Source organism: Oryzias latipes, chromosome 21 (assembly GCF_053564925.1).
Source record: "Oryzias latipes strain Hd-rR chromosome 21, Olatipes_Hd-rR_3.1".
Lineage (NCBI taxonomy): Eukaryota > Metazoa > Chordata > Actinopteri > Beloniformes > Adrianichthyidae > Oryzias > Oryzias latipes.
In genome coordinates, this window is record NC_136257.1 from 33,910,176 (window position 1) to 33,930,445 (window position 20,270).

The following is a 20,270-nucleotide window of genomic DNA, read 5'->3' on the forward strand; positions in this document are numbered from 1 at the left end:
CAGGCGCACACCGGCAGCCACGTCTCTGCCCGTCTGCCCCAGGGCAGCTGTGGCTTCATCAGTAGTTACCATCACCAAGTATGAAAGAATAATGGACACATTTAGCATCTGGAAAAGAACAGATAAATCCAAACCAATATTAATATTATTATTATGTTGGAGCCAGACAACGTCAGTAAGCAGTGATCGGTCCGAGTTGGTAAAAACAAAACAAAATGTAAAGGTTCTGTGTGATTTCTCAGATTTCTTTAGACCAACAGCCTGTAGCACCACTCTCTTGAAACATAGTTTTATTATTTTTCTAATGTTTTATTTCACATTGTTCTTTAAATTCACTCCATTTTATGCCAAAGCCCAACAAAAGAAAGCAGAAAAGTGTAGCTTCCCTTCAGCAGTTGTATGTTGTTGTTGAAAATTCCCAAAGCATTCTTTGCATCTCGTCTTTATGGTTGCAGTTTTCTTTAAAGATAAGGAGATGTAAGGGGAAAATCTAAAGCATTCATCACTTGCACTAAATGAAAAATGTGTTTCAGGAATTTAGGCCACACCCTCAAACACGTTTACAGTCATTGTTGTAGATTTGTTTTATTTTTTTAAAGGAAAAGCACTTTAAAAAATGATGGAACTTTAATGAGATAAAAAAATAAAGCCTTTGAAATGAATGACCAGCACATAAACAATTTAGTACTGTATTTCTGCAAATCAACTTTTGTCACGTTTTGCTTCTACAGTATATATGACCTATAGCTACTATATCTGTCAAGACATCATCAGACCTTAGGCTTGTTAAGTGTGACTTACAGTTTGCTGTGTGATTAGACTTTCAGGTCCTAAAGAAATGGAAGGTTTATGGTCTGTCTACCCTTTTCAAGGACCTTGAGAAACACCTGATCACCTGCTCACAAGGTCAAACACGCCAGCTGCCGTGCACGGCTACTGGGATAAATGCCAAACTACATCTAAGGAGTTATTGACCTGCAACAGTTTATAGTTTTGTTTGATTAATCATGTTTATGTTGAAAGCATCAATTTCTGTTTTTATTTAACCAAGTCAGTTCATGTTAGAAGTGAAGGGGAAACGCCTCCACTTCAGGTGATGACTGACCTTTTGACCTTAAAATCTCAGAAAGGCAGTCAGGGCAATTGATTGTAGACATTGGTACGTAGAGTTTAATTATTTATCATAAGCACAACTGAAACATCTATTAATTTATTATGACCATAGAAAATGCTATAATATTGTAACAAGTTGTTGTTAAGTCTATGTAATGTCTTTATTGTATAGATCCTTATGCTCTGCTGCTGATTTATCTGATTTGTAATTAAATGACCAGGCTGCCCCCCCCCCCCCCCCCCTTCGCTTAACACTAGCTGGGATTGGCTCCAGCAGCCTCTGAAAGGGATTGATTGATTGATTGATTGATTGATTGATTGATTGATTGATTGATTGATTAGTTGTTTAAGCAATTTCAGCAATGAAAACAAACAAAAAAAAGAAAAAGAGAAAAAAACAGTAGATAGATGAATCAATCATTCTCAGGATATATAGAGTTTGATTAATGGTGTAAAGGAGGTAGGAAGAGGTGAATGTATACAATCCCACCTCTATACATTCAGCAGGTTTGGAAGATGGATGAAGAGAAAATAAATGTAAATGATTTCAAAAATGAATTCTTACCAATGTGCAATTTTCTGGATTTATTATAACTTGATATTTGCTTTTCAGTGATTGTAGCATGAGGATGATTTGAATGCCTATGTTGAGTTCTTTTGGCCAATTTAATGGTTTTAGATTTTGTGGTCATGATTTAGGTGGAAAGCTGCTTCAATATGTTAGGATGGCTGCATCCATAGGCGTGTTATTTTAGCTGCACATATGTGTAGATGGTTGTTTTCATTATTCATAGAGTCTATGGTAATGACCCATACAAACACAAGGGTGAGAAGTAAATGGAAAAACACGCGGTGTGAAAAAGCATGATGTCTTTTTAAGGGCAGCGCCAATATTATTCCCAGCAGTTGGTCATTTTAAAGAGGGCTAAACGGTCAAAGGTCGCTGGAAAACTGTATGTGTGTGCGTTTGTGTGTGTGATGATACAAAATGAGTAACGACTCTTTTCAATGGGTTACTAAAAACACCTATCAATGCCAATTTCAATTCAATTTCTTTATTTTAAACACAAATATAAACAAACAAGCGAATAAAACAAGACGGTGTGCTGGAAAAGGGTTGAAGAGAAATCCTGTCTGACTCCGCCCCTTTTTTACACCACCTGGTGATATATCTATTTACAGTTTTCTCCAGAACATTGACATTACATTCTGCACAGCACCTTTGCAGAAGTGACATTTTTGTTTTAATTGATCCTTTCTTGCCTTGTACGGTTCCATCAGTGACATCTTTTCTTAAATAAATGTAAAGTATTGGTTTGTTTTAAACCTTCATCCAGTCTGTTCCATAAATCCACACCACAAATTGTTTAGCACATTTTCTTTTTTGTAGTGCGAATTCTCTGCTTTTTGAAGTTCAGCTGATTTCTTAACTCCCATCTCTGTCCTTAAACATTTGTTGTATGTTTATTGGTAGTTATCTTATTTCTGGCTTTATACATGATGAGTGCTGCTTTAAGTTTGACTTGTTACCTTAATTTCAATAAACCCAACTTTAGTAATAGTGGGTTTGTATGTGTCCCATAATCCACACCATGAACTATTCCAATAGCTTTTTTTTGTAGGATGTACAAACAGTGTCGATTTGTTTTCTAAGCATTTCCCCAAACACCTACACTGTACTGTAAATATTGTAGTATTATCAATGTAAATATTTGTTTGTGAGTGTATGACACGTTTTCCCCATAACTGCTATGCATTTATCAAGTTTAGCTCTGACAGGCTTTATTTGCGGCTTCCAGCTTATTTTGTCGTCTAAAATTAAGGAATTCAATTTCAGTCACTCTTTTAAAAACATGATTATCAATAACAACTTTTATTTCTAAATTTGCAGGGATATGGCGATTTCCAAAAATCCTGACTTTTGTTTTGTTAACATTGAGTGAGAGTGTATTTTTGTCAACTAATTGTTTTAGGTTCCCCAATTCTGTATTTACCATTTTATTACTTCCTTTAAGATATCAGATGAAACTTAAAATGTTTCAAAGTGTTTTTTCAAAAGTAAGTGGTTTCTCATTGTTACCATTATATAGATAAATAAACCACAAAGCACCGCCTCTACTAAAACATTTGTGTTTTAACCTCTGACCCTTATTCCTACTGGAGATTTCACATTCAGATTTTAAGGAGGACTTGCAGATATTTGACACACCCGTATTCGCGTCAGCCTTTCTCTCTGGCCTGTCTGTATTTGTTTGAAAATGAAAGGTTCGCCTTTACTTTGATTTGTCCTGTATTTTGCAATAAAGCATCCAAGCCTGCAAAGATCTTCCAAACTCAGTCCTAAATAAGGTCTCCACTTAACCTATGAAACATGTTTTTGAAGTTTGGGAAGAAGCCCCAGCCGCTGTTATTGCAGCAGGGCTAACCACTACACCACTGGGTATCTATCGATACTATATATTAGGCAGTATTTTTGAAAACAAAAGGCAGAGACTTGGTACAGTTGCCAAAACGGTGGTTTATGAATATTTAATTCACCACTAATAAGAACGTTAAAGCAAAGGGAGAAGTGTGTCATAAATGATGGGATTTGTTGGATGTCTGTTGTTGAACTGTTTGGGTTTAAAATGTTGGGATTAAATGTAGAATTTGTCAGAGGCCACCTACACAAAAGCCGCTTACTCTGTTTGTCAGAAGACTCGATTTCCCACTTCCTCTCCAGTCCCATTGTTCCGATCTCTTTAATGGTTCAATTGAGGTTGACACTTCAACCAGCAGAACATTCAATCAAAAACTCACAATGTGTGCCGGGCCAAATGATGAGCTACCCAGGAACGCCGTCAGAAACTGCCGGCTGTCTATTGTCTTCATTATCTTGTCACACCAGGATAAGCAGCTATGAATAATCACATTAGCAGCGCATCGTCTTCACTTACAAACACTTTAACTGTGGTTTGCTGTCTGACGGACATGTTGGTTGCTGGGACCGCTGTTCTTTGCCAAATGTTTGGAAGTTTCTGTCGCTGTGTGCGTTCTACACAGATTAAATTTTCACCTAATGTGTGATGAAAGCTAGGAGAGGATTATGGTGCATTACACATAAAATCCCTCCAAACAAGGTCATAATTGTTGTATCGGTTTGGATTGGGCTTGTCTGGGAAAACACATCCTTGTTGGGTGGAAGAATGAGGCGCAGAACTATAGACACACCCAGGAACTTGGAGATTACTCTGTTGTTTTTAGAACGTGTTGTCTGGAGATTAAAAAAGAAAACATCTGGAATCTTAACAAATTCAAAGAGAGATTCATTAAAGATTTTTTTAACCTTGATTTCTGATCTTGAAACATTACATACATTTTCTTGAAACATTTTAACGTTTATAACATTTTAATGTTGCCTTTCTATCCTCTCATTTACGCTGCAGATTTATTGCAAATGTGAATTTTAGGTAATTAGTAAAGAATCCCTTTAACTTGTCTAGATCAGTGTTTTTCAACCTTTTTTGAGCCACGGCACACTTTAACCTTAAAAAAAATCCCGCGGCACACCAGCATCCAAAAAAAAAAAAAAGGAGAAACTCATGGTCTGTATTGATCTACAGTCCCTCCACAATCTCACATGCATTTTTGAGATAATTGTTGCAGAAAAAGCTGGAAACTGCAGCTGTTTTTTTTTCTAAAAAATACAATAAAAGTTAAGTTAGAAGATTTAAAAACAGATTGATGTGTGTTCGTTGTTTCAAGACGTTTAACAACAGATCTCCTTGTGCGCTGTCAATCTCATGACCCAATGCATCATGGGAGATGTAGTGCATAAAACGGCCGGAGATCGGTTTTCGGAGCCTCATTGTTTTGTTCACTTGTTCCACGGTCTGATACCGGATTCTGTGCAAAGCTACACCGCTAAAGACGAGCTTTAGCTGCTATTTTTGTTAGAACTGAGCGACTTTACGAGCTAAATCGGGACAAGGAAGTGAAGACTTTAACCACGTCTGATTGGTCAGACTGATGACATGTGATTAAGCTCCCCAAGAATGATTGGTGGAGACAGTTAAAGGGACGGGACTTTTCCAAAATACAGCCGAAGGTGCAGCTGAATCGCGGTACTGTACAGTCATTCTTATCAAAATGTCTTTAATAAAATAAAATAAACGCAAAGAAAATGTATTTTACATCTTTTATATTCCTAACTCCTCAGTGTTTTATCAGGGCCTGTTTGGATGAACACAGAGCTGAAATCCTGGAGATGGGAAATGTTTTTAGATCAGTTAATGAGGGCAATTTTCCACGGCACACTTGACCATCTCCCACGGCACACTAGTGTGCCGTGGGAGATGGTTGAAAAACACTGGTCTAGATAACTTGTGTGTTCATTTCCATGTTTGTGGAACAAATGAATCTTCTCCTGTTGCCCATAAACAGATTTAAACTGTTTAATCCATTTTTTGTTCTCTGGAAAGGGCTTTTTGTCTCCAGATTAGATTAGATGACATCTATTGTTATTCCACATGTTCAAGAACAAGGCAACAAAATTCAGTTTAGGTCCAACCTGTAGTGCAATAATCAGCAAGTGAAGGATACAAGTGTATGAAAAAAACATGTACAACAAAAACAGAATAATATGTACAGATTGGGATATGAACATAATGGAGAGTTTATAATAACGATTATCAAGATAGATATGTTTATAGTATCCAGACTTTTACAAATGTATATGTGCAGTAGATAATGTGGAGAATTGTGTTGGTTTTGGTGAGAGTGTAGGGGTGAATGCAGGAGCCAATGAGTTTGTGAGGAGACGTCACTGGAACAACACAATGCCTAGGTCTGCTGGGTCTTCTTCAGGGAACCTGAAGCGTCTACAATTCTATTCAGTTCAATTTCATTTCTATTGCCAAATATTAAAACAATAGTCGTCTCAATGGGCTTCATACCAGTAATTGTATAAGAACATGAAATCAGTCAGAGAATTCAATAGGTAATTGCTAAACTAAATTGAACAGACTAAGCTTAAACGGGGCATCCCTGCCAATAGACCCTCCTTCTTGGGAGAAGAATTAACTTATCTAACCCTATAATAGGCCTGCACAATAAATCCCAAATTTATCGTCATCGCTGTATCAAGCTGTGCAATATGCAAACTGCAAAAGATGGCGAAAATTGCGATAAATGGTTAACTTAAATGTGTCACAACAAATGTATGGCTGCTTGAATTATTTAACGAATAAAATAAATCCCTTTACGCATTTGACCAATCAGATGGACTCCTTTACATCATTGACCAATCGGATTGACCCCTTTTATGTTAGATGTTTGTCTCCTATGTAGACAAGGGTCATGGAGTGTAATTTAAGTTAAGTTGACTGTTATTTACTTGAAACTGTTGCAGCAAAATAGAAATGATATTTTTGATGGTTTTGTTATTTGTTTGCAAGTTATATCGCAATATTAATCACTAAATCGCAAATCGTGCGTTTTCCTCATAATGTGCAGCTCTTCTCCACAACGACACGTTTTAGTAGTTTAATAGCTGGACTTTATCCTGATGGCTGGGGGCGCGAGACGAGCCTGAGGCGGGGGCCACAGCCGAGTACACAGCAAGAACAGTCGCTCAAAGAAGTTTGATGGTGTATCAAAAAAGGTGAAATGAAATACATTTTATGGTCGGGATTAGTTCAGTGAAAAATATAACCGTCATTGTTGGGAAAAGGAAAGAGAAAAGATTTCTTTTCTGTCATTAGGGTCCTGACTAGAATAGTGTCTGTTTGTGTTTGTTTTTTGCTTTGCCATTTTATTTTTCCAGTTTCTTGTCCTCGCTGTGCCCAATACATTCAAACCTTTAGATACACAACACACTGACACACAACATTCAGCCAAAGAACACACACACACACACACACCTCAAAGTGTATGAAGAGAAAGGAGTCTCCTTAAAAACAATCTCTGCTGTGGTGCAGCCTGGTACCTTACAGACATGGGACGTTCCACATGGTCGCGCACACAGATGGCGAATACGGCGTCACTCGTGTTGCACATTCTGAATGCGTCGGCTGCGCGCCATTAGCCTGATTGCTTGCTGCTCGTCACACATGAACAATAAAAGCAGAGGAGAGTAAAAACATAGAGCTGTTTTTAACGATTTCATTTAATGCTTTAATTTTAATATTGTTCCTTCATGACAGAAATGACTTGATGGTTTCACGTAGACACAGATACTGAATCACACACTGCTCAAAGACGACAAAGGGAAAGAGACTTTATCTCTGATGGTGGATTCAGCATCCCTCTGTCTTTGTCAGTGTGCATGCATGTGGATTTATACAGAGCAGTCTATGCTGCTCTCACTTATGGAGCCTTTATGGTGGTGTATAATGTGGTCGGGTTGTAGGTTTTAGTTGGAGAAAGAACAAAGCGTTTGACAAAAAAGACACTTTTGGTTTTCTGCGACAAAAGTTTCAACTTTTGATGTTTATTTTTTTTAAATAAAAAACTTATTGTAACCTTTTTGTTTTTAATGTATCTCTAAAAAAGCCCCAGTTACATGTTGGCAGAGACCAGGTTGTTTCTGTCAAACCAAAATGACGTACTTTCCCTTTTTTGAAGTGAGATGTTCTCTTGAGTTTTATTTTTTTTTCCAATAATTGCAGTTTTTTTCCCTGAAGGTGATTCAGGCTGAGCCCATGTGTAATTATCTCTCTGTTACAGTGAGAGGCTGTTCATTATGACAGGATGAAGAGGAGACAGCATTGGGATCTCAGCGTAGTGATGCTAAGTGCTCTCACACTTCTCTGCAGCTCTTTGTTCTGCCTTTCAGAGGCCTCATTTGGTCTTCTCTCCTGCGCTCTCGGTCCCAGCTAACTCACCTGTCAATAACACCTAAGTAAGTGGCCTCTTTTGTCTCTTCCCTCTGCGTTTCTGGACTCGTCCCGTTTTCTGGTTTTTGATGAATGGTCATTTTCTGAGATCTCCTCCCGTTTTCCCCTTTTCTCTCCCTCAGTTAAAGCTCTTTTTTTCACCCTTTCCTCTAATGAACCCAATCAGTTCTGAGTCACTCCTGCTCACGTGCACACGTGCACACGTGCACACGGACCCTTCATTTGTCAGAGTACAGACGGCTTCGGACGTGTTACATATGTGGGCCTTCCACCAGAAACCCAGGGGGTCAATTGAATAAAGGCTTCACGGAGAAAAGAGGGTGACGCTCGTGTGCGATGATCAGACAGGAAGCCCGGGGGGGAGGGCATCAGAGGGGGGAGACGGATGGCTAAAACAGCTAAGAGCATATAGGAGCAGAAACTAAAGGTTGCAGAAGAGAAAGGGGTTAATTGCTGGAGTGAATAAAAGAAAAGGTGGAGGGCAGGGCGGTGATTACAGGAGAGTAGGAGAGAAAGGGAAATAAAGACAAATGTGGGGTTAATGGTGAGGGTGGAGGAGGGGGGCACGGGGTGACAGAGTGAGGCAACATGGCAGCCACATATGGAAGATTGATTGTGACTGATGGAGAAAAGGTTAGAGAGAGATTGAAATGAAACACATCTGAAAGTGAAAGGGTTAATTAGGAGAATAATGATGGGTCGAGCCGGGAGTCTTCATGGACCTCAGCTCTTAATTAAGAAGGCACATCTGCACCTGGGCCCCCACTATTACTGTATGAAACCCCGCGTGTGATCAAATGATGTGGCTGGACTCCAGCTCATGGTGGATTCATGCTGATGTCAATAGACTTAATGAAGGGCCGAGCGGGGATTTGCTTTAGAACGGCTCCAGTCTGCAGTGGAGTCAGAGTCCTGTTGGTTTAACCGCTGAACACGTGTCTGTTCCTCTGAGCGTCTTCATGACCACGTGTTTGTGTCGCCAACCTTAACCTCTATCCGGGCCCGAGGATCCATTCCTGAAAGGAGATCAACGATGCACAGATCCAACCACGATTCTTACTGTATATTATATTTAAACGGTTGCTTTATGTTTGTCTTTTCACTGGATGCATGAACGTTTAAATAATATGGATTTAATTTATTCCTTTGATTTGAAACAAGAGATGAGAATCAACAAAACATAGCAGATATAAAAACACAAAGATTTAGAAAGAAAAAAATGTTTTTATCACTTTAAACAATTTTATTTGATTTTAATTTGAAATGGTTTATTTCAAGCAATCAAAGCAAGCATAATGCACAAAACAATACAATCAGCAGTTATACATTCATATAAAGACGTATCAAACTTAGGATAATTCAGCATTAAATTAAAGGGAGTGGAAGGAAGTAAATGTACATAATTCCACCCCTGTTCTACCGTAACCATTTTATTACATGATTTATCGTTATCCGGTTCCTAACTTTATCAGACAGAATTAAGAATCCTTGGGTATCAATAAAGCACATGACAGAGATGATGTACCTAATAATTATGTGACAATAGACATAACACTCTTTTAGAAATCCACATGCAGATCAGTTACGGTTTATAAAATATGTGCAGATTATTTTTCATTAAAAAAATAATACTATATCAGAAAAAATAGACAGAAATCATAGAATCTGCAGATGACGTATTTTTCATTAGAACTATCATGACTATAAATAAAGTTAGACTCTAAAGTTTTTCTGTCAACTTCCTGGTTAACTTCAGCAGGAAACAAAACATAAACATCACTGTTGCTCACCAGATGTTGGAAGTATTATCATTTCCATGTTTTTTACCGTTTTAGTTATTTAAATTGTCAAATATTTTTAAAGCAAAATCAGTTTTTCTGAGTTTTTTGATAAACTGAATTTCATGTGATAGTTTGACCTTGAAGATGAGAACCTTCACAGAAACTCTGAAGGTTTATGATGGTAGCTCATTCGCTTTCTTTAGTTTATTTACTGAAAATCCAATATTATTCTGCGGTTGCAGAATTATAATTCCATTTACATTTACAGAGATTTTGAATCGTGAATCTCAGGCGTCACAGAAGTTTGTACTCGATTCTCTGGAACAGATCGCAACAATCTGAGTATTTGGACACTGGTTCCAGCCGGTCATGTTCCTGCAGAACGTTCCTGTTCTGTTAAATGGAAACCCTGGAGACCTGACCTGATCCTCCTCCACATCCCTACATGAAGCAAAGGTTTGGGCTGAAAGCGGTGACATTCCTGTCTTGGAAGAGTTTTTGTCTCTCGGAGAGCTGATCTACATGTCGGCCTGTTATGCATATGAAAATGTTTGCCCCTTAAGCACAAATAATTCAGTACAAAGATGGATTTGATTAGCGGCGCTCTGACCTGATGATGCCATCTGTTTGGTAGACTAATGTAATCTCTGAGTTGGCTCTGAGCCCGTCCCTTCACCTCAATCGTAGAGGTCTTTGAAGGACCACCGCTCTCGTCACAGACAAACTGTGAGATAAGAGTGCATTCAAGGATGATTCATGGTAAATGCTGTCATCACACACACCTGCAACCCCCCAGCTCTGAGCAGATAGATTTAGGAACACTGACAGTGTAATGTGGGAGGTTGTGGGACCTTTGGAAGGTGTGAGGCTGGCGCTGAGTGTGTTGGCGCTAACGGGCTCGTTTAATTGCCTAACCTGTCCATTCACACGCACAGATCATCAGCTCTGGGGTGGTTGTCACATGGTTTCTGTCATTCACCTTGAGCAGGCGGTGGTTGGCTGGTCTGAAGGAGGGGTGAGAGAAAGGAGAACATGCCTGTCAGAATAGTACCTGGAGGTGATTAGCCGCGCTTTAGACGTTCTTTCTTAAATTAAAAAAAGAGCCTTCCTCACTTTTCCCCGACAGAAACTGTTGACGATCAGAGCGTCACTGACAAGGAAACCTTTTTACCAATACAGCGATCCCTCACTAAATTGCAGTTCTCCTCCTGTAGTCTTGCTCTTTTGCAGATTTTTTTCAATGCAATTGATGCTTTTATTTTCATTTTACAACGCATTGTGTTCTATGTCCTAATTGGCTGTGACTACTGTCAATCAATCTCCTCTGTGTATAGAAAGCATTCAGTTTGACACATTAATATAAATCTTTGATCGCGATCAGATGTTTTTTTTTATTCTGTTATCCTGGACTTATTGTTCCATGAAGGTCTGAACTTTGAGAGTTTAAATGAAAGAAAGGTGTGAAAATGTTCACGTCTGTCTGAGAAAAGTGTAGTGAGGAGTTTGCAGCCTAAACGTCTGTAATTATTGTAAAATCTGAAGATTTCCCCTTTGGATTATTTTTAGCACATCACTCCCACAGTCAATTCAGGAGCACTGCACATAACATATGAATGCAGCACTTTAGATATTTATTTGATATAATCGGACAGGCCACACCCAAGGCTGTGGTGTAGTGGAATTTGCTGGAATCCTCATCTGTAAGGTACTGGTTCAAAACAAAGCAACGACGCTCATCACTTTGTTCCACCTGAACCAGCAGCCGGTGGTTGTTTGTGTCATTTCAGATCAACACAAACAACTGTTCCTTTCAGTCCAGCAGACGGGTAGATTAAGATAAATTCTCCTGAAAAGTGGTGATGATGAGCAGAAAATCCTTCAAACACACTTTGATATTGTTATATAAAGATCAATATCAATTAAATAATGCCATGCAGAACATGCATCTGTACTGTGAAGGGATTTGGCATTGATCTGTACTTAAACAGTCAATACCCGTTCAGGAAAACGGCTTGATTGTTGGGCCTTTAATGTTTGATCCCAGAAAGAAAGCAAAGGACTGAATATTCAGTATTTGCTGAAATGTGAACTTAATTTTTTGTAATTGTAGTTCTTTGGTGAAACTTTCCAAAGCACTTTAGCCTTTTTTGACAGATTTCCTCCACCTTGTGGTGCATCCATCATATTCAGCCATCAGCTGTTGGATTTCTCCGTGCTCTTGTGTTTCTCTGGTCCTGACGACTGCCTGTGGGAGATCCTACAAAATATGGGCTGAACGTGTCCATCTGTGCCACCGCGTCTCCATCATGCTCCTCCATATGTGCGAGTGTGGTCTCCTACAGCCGGTAGGAATAGACGGTGGACCGTTTGGCAGAAAGATGCTGCCTGTTGACCATCCTGTGAAGCACAGTTGCCTGGTGGTGTGTAGGTTGTGTGCTCTTCCTCTGCCGTTAACGTCTGCATCTCTGCTGCCTGTTTGCATTTAAATCGTAGGCTCTGCCTTCAGCAGCTGCTGGTACCCCCCCCCCCAGGCCTGAAATCTTGTTTTTTTTTTCCCTTCACACAGATTCTGTCCTCTTTTGTTGTCTTTTCCTGTCTGTTTTGTTCAGATGTCTGCTGGTTTGGAAGAAAATGAGCTGACTGGAGATCAATACAGGATGAGAGTTCATGATCAGACAAACGTGCACAAAGCTGAAAGTGCTGAGCGCGCAGATTTCATTCATTCATATTCTCCATGCACAGAATATCCACGCTTATAGATCATAAAAAGGCGATGGGTCGATTCTGATGCTTTGTGTTGTGCTTTCTGCAAAAGGCTTTGGTGCAGTTTTCTCCCAAAAACATTTAAAACCCAGAAAGAATTGAAGTGAAAACGTAAACCGATGCAGAGTTGGAGTGAGAGCGGCCGATTCAGACTGATGTTGTAATCGATAAACTCTTTGTTGCTATGTGGGAGTATTCAGAGGAGCAGAGTGCTAGAACATGAAGATTTACATCCACTGATTTGTAAGGAAGCATTCCAGCTCAGGGGGGAGAAGGCCACAGCTCACTGTGAACGAAGCGAGCAGAGGAGGAGGAGGAGGAGGAGGAGGAAGGCATGGCCGAGGGGCGGTGGTGATGAAAAGCAGGAGAGAAGAGTGAAGCCGGAGGGGAAATCAGGGCCGAGCAGAAAGATCTGCTGATGAAAGACAAAAAGAGCCGTTCACCTGCCTCTGGGCTCATTCAGAAGTTATTTTGGTGGTCATCTGACAGAAATGTGCGGTGCCTGCCACTTCCTCAGCTCTAAGGAGTCTTCCTCGTGTCCCTTTGTAATGTTTTGGAGTGTGGAGCTGCAGCTTCCCGCTCAGCCGAGCGTCTTCTCCCTGAACTTCAGACGTTTGTTGTTTTAAAACGGTTTCTCTGCCCATCACTGCCGCTGAGATGTGCCTCTGTCACCGCAGGAAACTCAGACAAGACTGAAGTGTGTGTGAGTGTGTGTGTGTGTGTGTGTGTGTGTGTGTGTGTGTGTGTGTGTGTGTGTGTGTGTGTGTGTGTGTGTGTGTGTGTGTGTGTGTGTGTGTGTGTGTGTGTGTGTGTGTGTGTGTGTGTGTGTGTGTGTGTGTGTGTGTGTGTGTGTGTGTGTGTGTGTGTGTGTGTGTGTGTGCGTGAAACAGAGGGTAGTGGATCTTCCTGATGCAGTTTCTGTTGTGCTGTGCTAGGGGGTGCTGTCAGTCCATCATTGCTCCTTGTTTGTCGTGTGTGTTTTCAATAGTTTCTATGAGCGTGTGTTCATGTGTGTGTACATTTTTGTGTGTATCACTATTTTATTTGTCTTTGTATCAAAGTGTGTGTTTGTTTTACGGTTTCTATGTGTTTGTGTGGGTATAAATTTTGCCTGGATCCGTTTTTTATTTGTGAGTGTGTGTTTGTATTGGTTTGTGTGTAGTTATGTTTGTGTGTGTCTCTTCATTTGTGAGTGTGTTCATATAATTGTGTATGATTCCTTGTGTGCGTCTTTGTTCATTTGTATCTGCATGCTTGTTTCTGTGTGTGTTTCTGTGTGTGTATGAATGTGTATCAATATGTGTTTGTGTGTTTGTGTGTGTGTGTGTATGACTGTGTGTCGGTGTGTAGTTATGTGTGTGTGTGTGTGTGTGTGTGTGTGTGTGGATGTGTGTCTGTTTATTGTGTGTATGACTGAATGTGTGTCTGTTTGTGTTGTGTGTGTGTGAGTGTGTGTATGTGTGTGTTGGTGTGTGTGTGTATGAATGTGTGTGTGTATGGGCTTGTGTGTGTATCAATGTGTGTCTGTTTTTGGTGTGTGTTGGTGTGTGTGTGTATGAATGTGTGTCTGTTGGTGTGTGTGTGTATGAATGTGTGTCTGTTTGTGGTGTGTGTATGAATGTGTGTTTATTTGTCGTGCCTGCAGATCTTGAACATGAATAATCTAATATTTCTAACTCTGGTTTTTCTTTAGTTTTTCTTTCTAATCACTGTTTCATTGTTTCAGTTTTTGGTTTAATCCCAGCCTTTGGCTGTTTTATTTCCTTTCATGACAGAAGTCATATTTCTGTAGCAGGTGTTCTGAATAATCTGCGTGTCTTTTCTTTCTCACACCACCGTCCTGCAGGACTCTAGTCTGAACGCTGCAGTGAAACAGACATTTTTAGGGATCCGTCCTAAATGTATTAAATGTCAAACACAGACAGAAAAGCCTGTCAATCATTTTTATGGTTAACCTTCCTGCCTGCATCCTAAGGATCAGTGATGCTCAAACAGCTTTAGCTTATTTAAAGGCAGTTTGAAATGAGCTTCAGTGTCGGTGCGCCGCCGCCGCCGCCGCCCGCCCCGGCGTCCAGGCTGCTCACTCAACGCAGCTGATTGTAGTGTTTTTATTGATCCACACAAAGAGGAAAATCAATCGGGCCATGATCGACTTGATTAAAAAGCACATCGTTTGGAAAATGGTGGTAATGGAGATGCGCGTCTGCTTGTGCGCGCAATGTCATGCTCTTAAACTTCAAACCGCTATTAGTCCGATTATTTCCTTCACTCTTAGATTTAATAGCAGCGTGTAAACCGTTCAACACACATTTATTCCACTCACACTATCCTACACAATGTTGATCTATTCACAAACCACGTTCATTCTGGGTCGCTTCTACTTTTCATTTCCCTCCTAAAGCCTGTAGAATGTGAATCCAGGTTTGGTCTTTATGCCACGTTTATGAATTTGATAATCTAAAAGGGACAAATGTGCGTTAAAAAACTGCAAGTTTCAGTATGGAAACACAAAACTGCATCACAACTGAAGAAAAGGAGCCGTGGAGTTCCTCAAGAGTCTGTGTTGGGGCTCAGGTTTTGAACGTATATTTGCTCTTTTGTTGCTAAAGTTTATGTTTGTTGATGACACATGGGTATTTATTCTGTGGTTCTTATAAACCAGTTATTGCTAACGGGAAAGGAACTGAAAACGTTTAAACATTCTAAACCCTAGAGAACCCCAGAAAAATCTTCTTCTGGGTTTTTGACAATTATTTCTTAACTATTATTCTTTTTTTCAATCTTGAGTAGCAGCATTTAACAGCCGTATGCCCGTAAATGTCCTTTCAGGACACACTTGGCTCCCATTTGGAAAACCAGAGCCGTTTCAGAGAAAGGATCTCTGGTGTCGTCGTCTGAATGGAGGGAAGGTGAAAATGTTTTTATCAAATGAAGGAAATAAAGGCGTGTAGAGCTTAGATGGAGGAAATAAGGATTCAATCCCTCTCAGGATGATGAATCTCCTCTGACGCTAGGCCTGTACAATTAATCCAGAATTCCTCTTCATTAGCTGCATTTCCATCACACAGATGCCCAGAACTTCATCGAAATTCTAGAAATGTCCTAAAAACACAATTTTGCAATTACAGTGTTTCCATAAATCATAATAGTGGGCAAACTTTGTGTTTTTAACACGTTCTTATGGCATTTTCACTTGATGGGCAACATATAGAAATGCAATTAAGCTCTCTGTGTATTTCTTTATTTAGATTCTTGAATCAGGAGCGAATGGAAAAATGCCATTTGAAAAAACTCGCATGTATGACGTAGAACAGGGGTGGCGAACACGCAGCTGTCGAGCCGCATGCGGCTCTCTGCGTCTCATCATATTGTGGCGATCCGGGGGTTAGCCCCGCCTTCAGCCCCTAAGACTCATGGGAAGTGGGGAATCTTTGGTGTAAAACCATTATTGAGGTGGCTTTGAGCAGAAGTGAGGTTGATGATGTTTAGGGACTGACTGTTGAGTTCAAGTAAATGCAAAGCTGAGCCGGGAGGAACCAGGTCAATACTTCAGTCCTTCGTCTGTGGTCAACGAGCTGAGTCGTTTCAATTTCCATAAACATGTCATTAATTAATGGATTTTCATGACAAAGATCCATTATAAAAATAAAAATAAACAAAAACCTTGAAGAATTCTTTTTTTTTCTCTTTTTCTTTCACTGAAGGTTAAAATTATTTTATGCCACACTAGAGAGAAGCTAGAATGTCATTCTGATCATCCACCTGCAGACATATAGATCCATGAACGTCTTTGTTTTCCTGTCTGAGCCGGAATCTGGATCAGAACTGGACGGATGGATAGATCTGATATTGTTGCACTGATAATGTTAGCTGGGGGTGTGAGGGGCTGAGAGCTAGCAGGAGAGGGTGTAAACGGCGTGCTCCAAGTCGTGGGTGACGGGAGCGGGGTGCGGGGTTGCTCTGTGCCAACAGTACTGCCACTCAGAGGTGAATTTCTGATGAACGTCTGTCACTCTACAGAAACTACGTCCCTGAAAACGATGCAGGTTTGGGGATTTTGGCTAGAAACGACACAATCGTAATTAACCGACCACTAGGAAAGCTGTGAAAATGGATCAAAAGATAATGGGAGTGGGCTGTTGAGGAATCAAATAAAAAAGGGCCAATCAGATGGACCTCTTCACATCGTTGACCAATCCAACGGAGTCCTTTGATGTTACACTCCTGCCTCCTCTGTAGACGTGGGTAACTTATAGTTTAACTGAAGTCATGTTGACTAAGTACAACAGTGAAATAAAAATGATGTAATTGTTGTCTTTTTTTGTATTGCTATTTGTTTATATTGTCATCGCAATGTTGCCCACTGATGTGGCATAGCCTACGTTTTCCTCACATCATAGCTTTAATTGGCTTTTCTGTTTGTGTGAATGAATCAGTGATACTGATTCATTTCACCTGATGGTCCATATTTATGTAAAAAAGAACTGAGCCCCCCCCCCCCCCCCCCCCCCAGCAGCTTGCCATAAAAGCAATGAAAGGTTAAGAGAGCAGCATCAAACAGAACGTTGGTGGTTCTGAAGCTGAACGCTTCGTATCCTCAGAGGGAACAGGACAGGTGTGAATAACAGGACGGAGGAAGGAAAGATGCTGTCAAAGGAGGAAAAGGATGGAGAGAAAGCTCCAAAAGTCAGAGGAGATTTGTTATAAAAGGAGAGCCGGGGAAGGACAATGAGAGAAATGAGTGTTGCACAGATGGAAGTGGGGAGGGTGACAGAACATGGATGTGTGAGAAAATAGCGTGTGAGATATGGATGAAACGCTGGTGAGAAAGGTGCGATATTGTTTAACTCCATACTGCTCTGCTGAGGATTTACTGGATCAGAAAAGCGCCCTTATACCTCAGGTATTACACACAGAAAATCGGATATTAGCTTTAATGAGCGGCTTTTAGGACACGATGCATTCCAGTGCAGCGTGGATGTTGGACACTTGTGTGTTCCAGTGCAGCGTGGATGTTGCACACTTGTGTGTTCCAGTGCAGCGTGGATGTAGCACACTTGTGTGTTCCAGTGCAGCGTGGATGTAGCACACTTGTGTGTTCCAGTGCAGCGTGGATGTTGCACACTTGTGTGTTCCAGTGCAGCGTGGATGTTGCACACTTGTGTGTTCCAGTGCAGCGTGGATGTTGCACACTTGTGTGTTCCAGTGCAGCGTGGATGTTGCACACTTGTGTGTTCCAGTGCAGCAGGAAGCCTCTGGCTTTGCTGGTAAAGTCCCTTTTATTCAGCTTTTTGCATGGAGGCCCCTAGAACGCTGTGTGGAGCAGCTCTGTGCTGGTCGGCTGACGCAGGATCAATAGACGGGGAACCCGCTATAAAACCCAGTGTGTGTGGGGGGGGGTTTCACCTGAGAAGAACACGGATGGGGCACTCTTCCCGACGGGAGGCCAATGCTCTGTCGCAGGAATGCTGGGCTCCTTGGACGTCCTGTACGGCGTCCTCATCCACAAGGTAACAGAACCAGAGACGAAAATGGGAATTCATGGCCCAAAGCCTGAGTTTGTGAAAAGTTCAGGTGTTTGCTCTTGATGATGTCTGACAAAGACAACAAAGTGAACCGAACAAAGCAGCAAAAACTTTAGATTCTGTTATTGATAAATAAATAAAAAAAGGTGAGAAAGGTCTGATTAGAATCCCGTTTAGTTTAAGATTTATTTACTGAAGAAAGATTAACTAATCAGGGTTATAAAGTCAGAAAACTTCACTTAAAGGTGAAATGAAAACTTAAACTTTAAATTAGATCACTAAGCAAACCTGGCTTTGGGTCACTATGGGATGTAAACAGGATGGGAGCATCAGAGGAACAGTTACAGTTGGTTTTAATTCTGATGAATTATCGCTTCCACTCACCTCTTAGCTTCAAATAAATGTTTTTTTTGTGAAATAAAGATTTCTATTTTATGTCCAACTTGAACCAGAAAACTAGTGTTTTTCTGATGCTTTTGGCTCAACTATTACAATTTCTGCTTCATGTTTATAAAGAAAACTACACGTTCTCAGTTTATGGTTAGTCGTCATCTGTAACTTACCTGTTAACCTGGTAGATGGTAAAAGAAGCGCAGCCACAACATTCCAGAAGAGCTGCAGAACGTTGGTGGAGTTAGTGAAATATCTGCTGATGTTTCCTCTGCATGGTCCGGCATCAGTGGGGATCATTAGTGGGATCCACTCATATTTCCTCCTGCTTTTATGCCGTTGATTTTCTGCTCTAAAGACTCGGAGTCACAGTCTACGGACGGACATCCAGCAGTGGCTAACGGCTAATTATCTTCAGTTTAGAGAAGATGAAAGCCTGTCCGTTTCTCCTGATGGAGTCCACACATCAGGCAGCTCACTGGATCTCTGCGCTCGGTCTGCTGCTTTGAAACGGTTTAACTTTATAACGAGTTAGAAAGACGAGAACCAGAATGATGCTGAGTCAGGATTTGTCATGGATCCAGTGAAGCCTTCAGACTAATGCTGCAGTGGGGATCTGAGTTGGAGCCCTCAGGACAGCATACCCCCCCACCCCCCTTTATAAGGGTTGCATGATTATTCAGGAGCGAGACTGGAAATCCTCCAGACAGATTCCCAAATGATCCTCTTCTTCAAGGAATTGCACTTGGGCGGGGCTTTTAATTGCTTTTTTAGTTCTTATATATTTAGAAATTTTGACATGCCTGCTAAAAAAATGTTTTGGCTTTATTCTTTGTTTTCCTGGTTTCTAGTGGATTTTGGGCTTTTCCATCCTGCGTTTTATGTGAATCACTTTGTTTACTAGAAGACAGAACGTGACTCCCGACAAGTGAGTTGTTTTCTTCCTAAAACCCATTCAACAAATTCAGACAGACCGAACAATCTGAAGCATGGTGTAGTGGATAAAACCTTACAAAACTGAACATTACAGTGAGAGCCTGGCTGCTCTAGATGACTACTGTGACTACAGTGTGGATGCTGGCTGGACGTTTTCTTGACATTGTCTAGGCACTGGCTGGACTCTGGCTCTGTGGCTGCTGGATGCAGGCTTTACATGGGCTAGGTGCTAGCTGGATTCTGACTGGATGTTGGGTTGACACTGGTTGGTGCCAGTTTATTCTCTGGCTGGCCACTGGCGCGGTGATGGCTAATCTCTGGCTGGATGCTGGCTGGATTCAAACACACCTTTGTGCTACCTGTGTAGTCACCGCTGCTCTAAACAGAACTGCTCTCTGCGATCAGTGAATGAAGCGACTGAGAAGAAGCGATGACTTCACCGCACTGTGCCTGTGTTTTCTAGCTGATGGCGGTGTATGAGGAGCAGGAAGCCCAGCAGACGGCTGTGGCTAACTCGAGGTTGACCCCGAGCCCCGACCTCCACCAAGCTGAGCTTTCTGTCTTCCAACCAACCGCAAGAGGAGAGATTGAAGTCAACTCCTCGGCTCTTAAATCCGGTAAGCGTGTTTTTGTGCTGGTGTTTGTGAGACCTGCTGTGAAGTACTGGACTCTTTTCTTTCTTTGTTCTGAAACTGAGCGTCGCTTCAATATAAAGAGTGTCACAAAAAGACTTTCATGAATCGGCCTTTTCCTGACAGCTCTGTTCTGATTACTGCTAACAAAGACATTGGAATCTGTTGCACTCCTAACTGTAGAAGACAGGTGTGATATACAGCAGACAGGCTGGTAACATTGAAAGCCAGCCAAAGGTCAGATGTGAGGGCTGC

The 20,270-nt window shown here is 41.0% G+C and overlaps 1 protein-coding gene across 9 annotated transcripts in view; it reads left to right on the forward strand.

Moving 5' to 3' along the window:
• Positions 1–20,270, forward strand: part of pard3bb (par-3 family cell polarity regulator beta b) — a 186,282-nt gene that overhangs the window by 16,903 nt on the left and 149,109 nt on the right. For 8 of the 9 annotated variants that reach the window (XM_078939220.1, XM_078939221.1, XM_078939222.1 and 5 more), the window contains exon 3: positions 19,847–20,000. In XM_078939220.1, the coding sequence (XP_078795346.1) occupies positions 19,847–20,000 (154 nt within the window). Of the gene's footprint in view, positions 1–17,911; positions 18,043–19,846; positions 20,001–20,270 lie in introns of those variants that run through there. The other variant, XM_078939224.1, reaches the window with a different exon arrangement.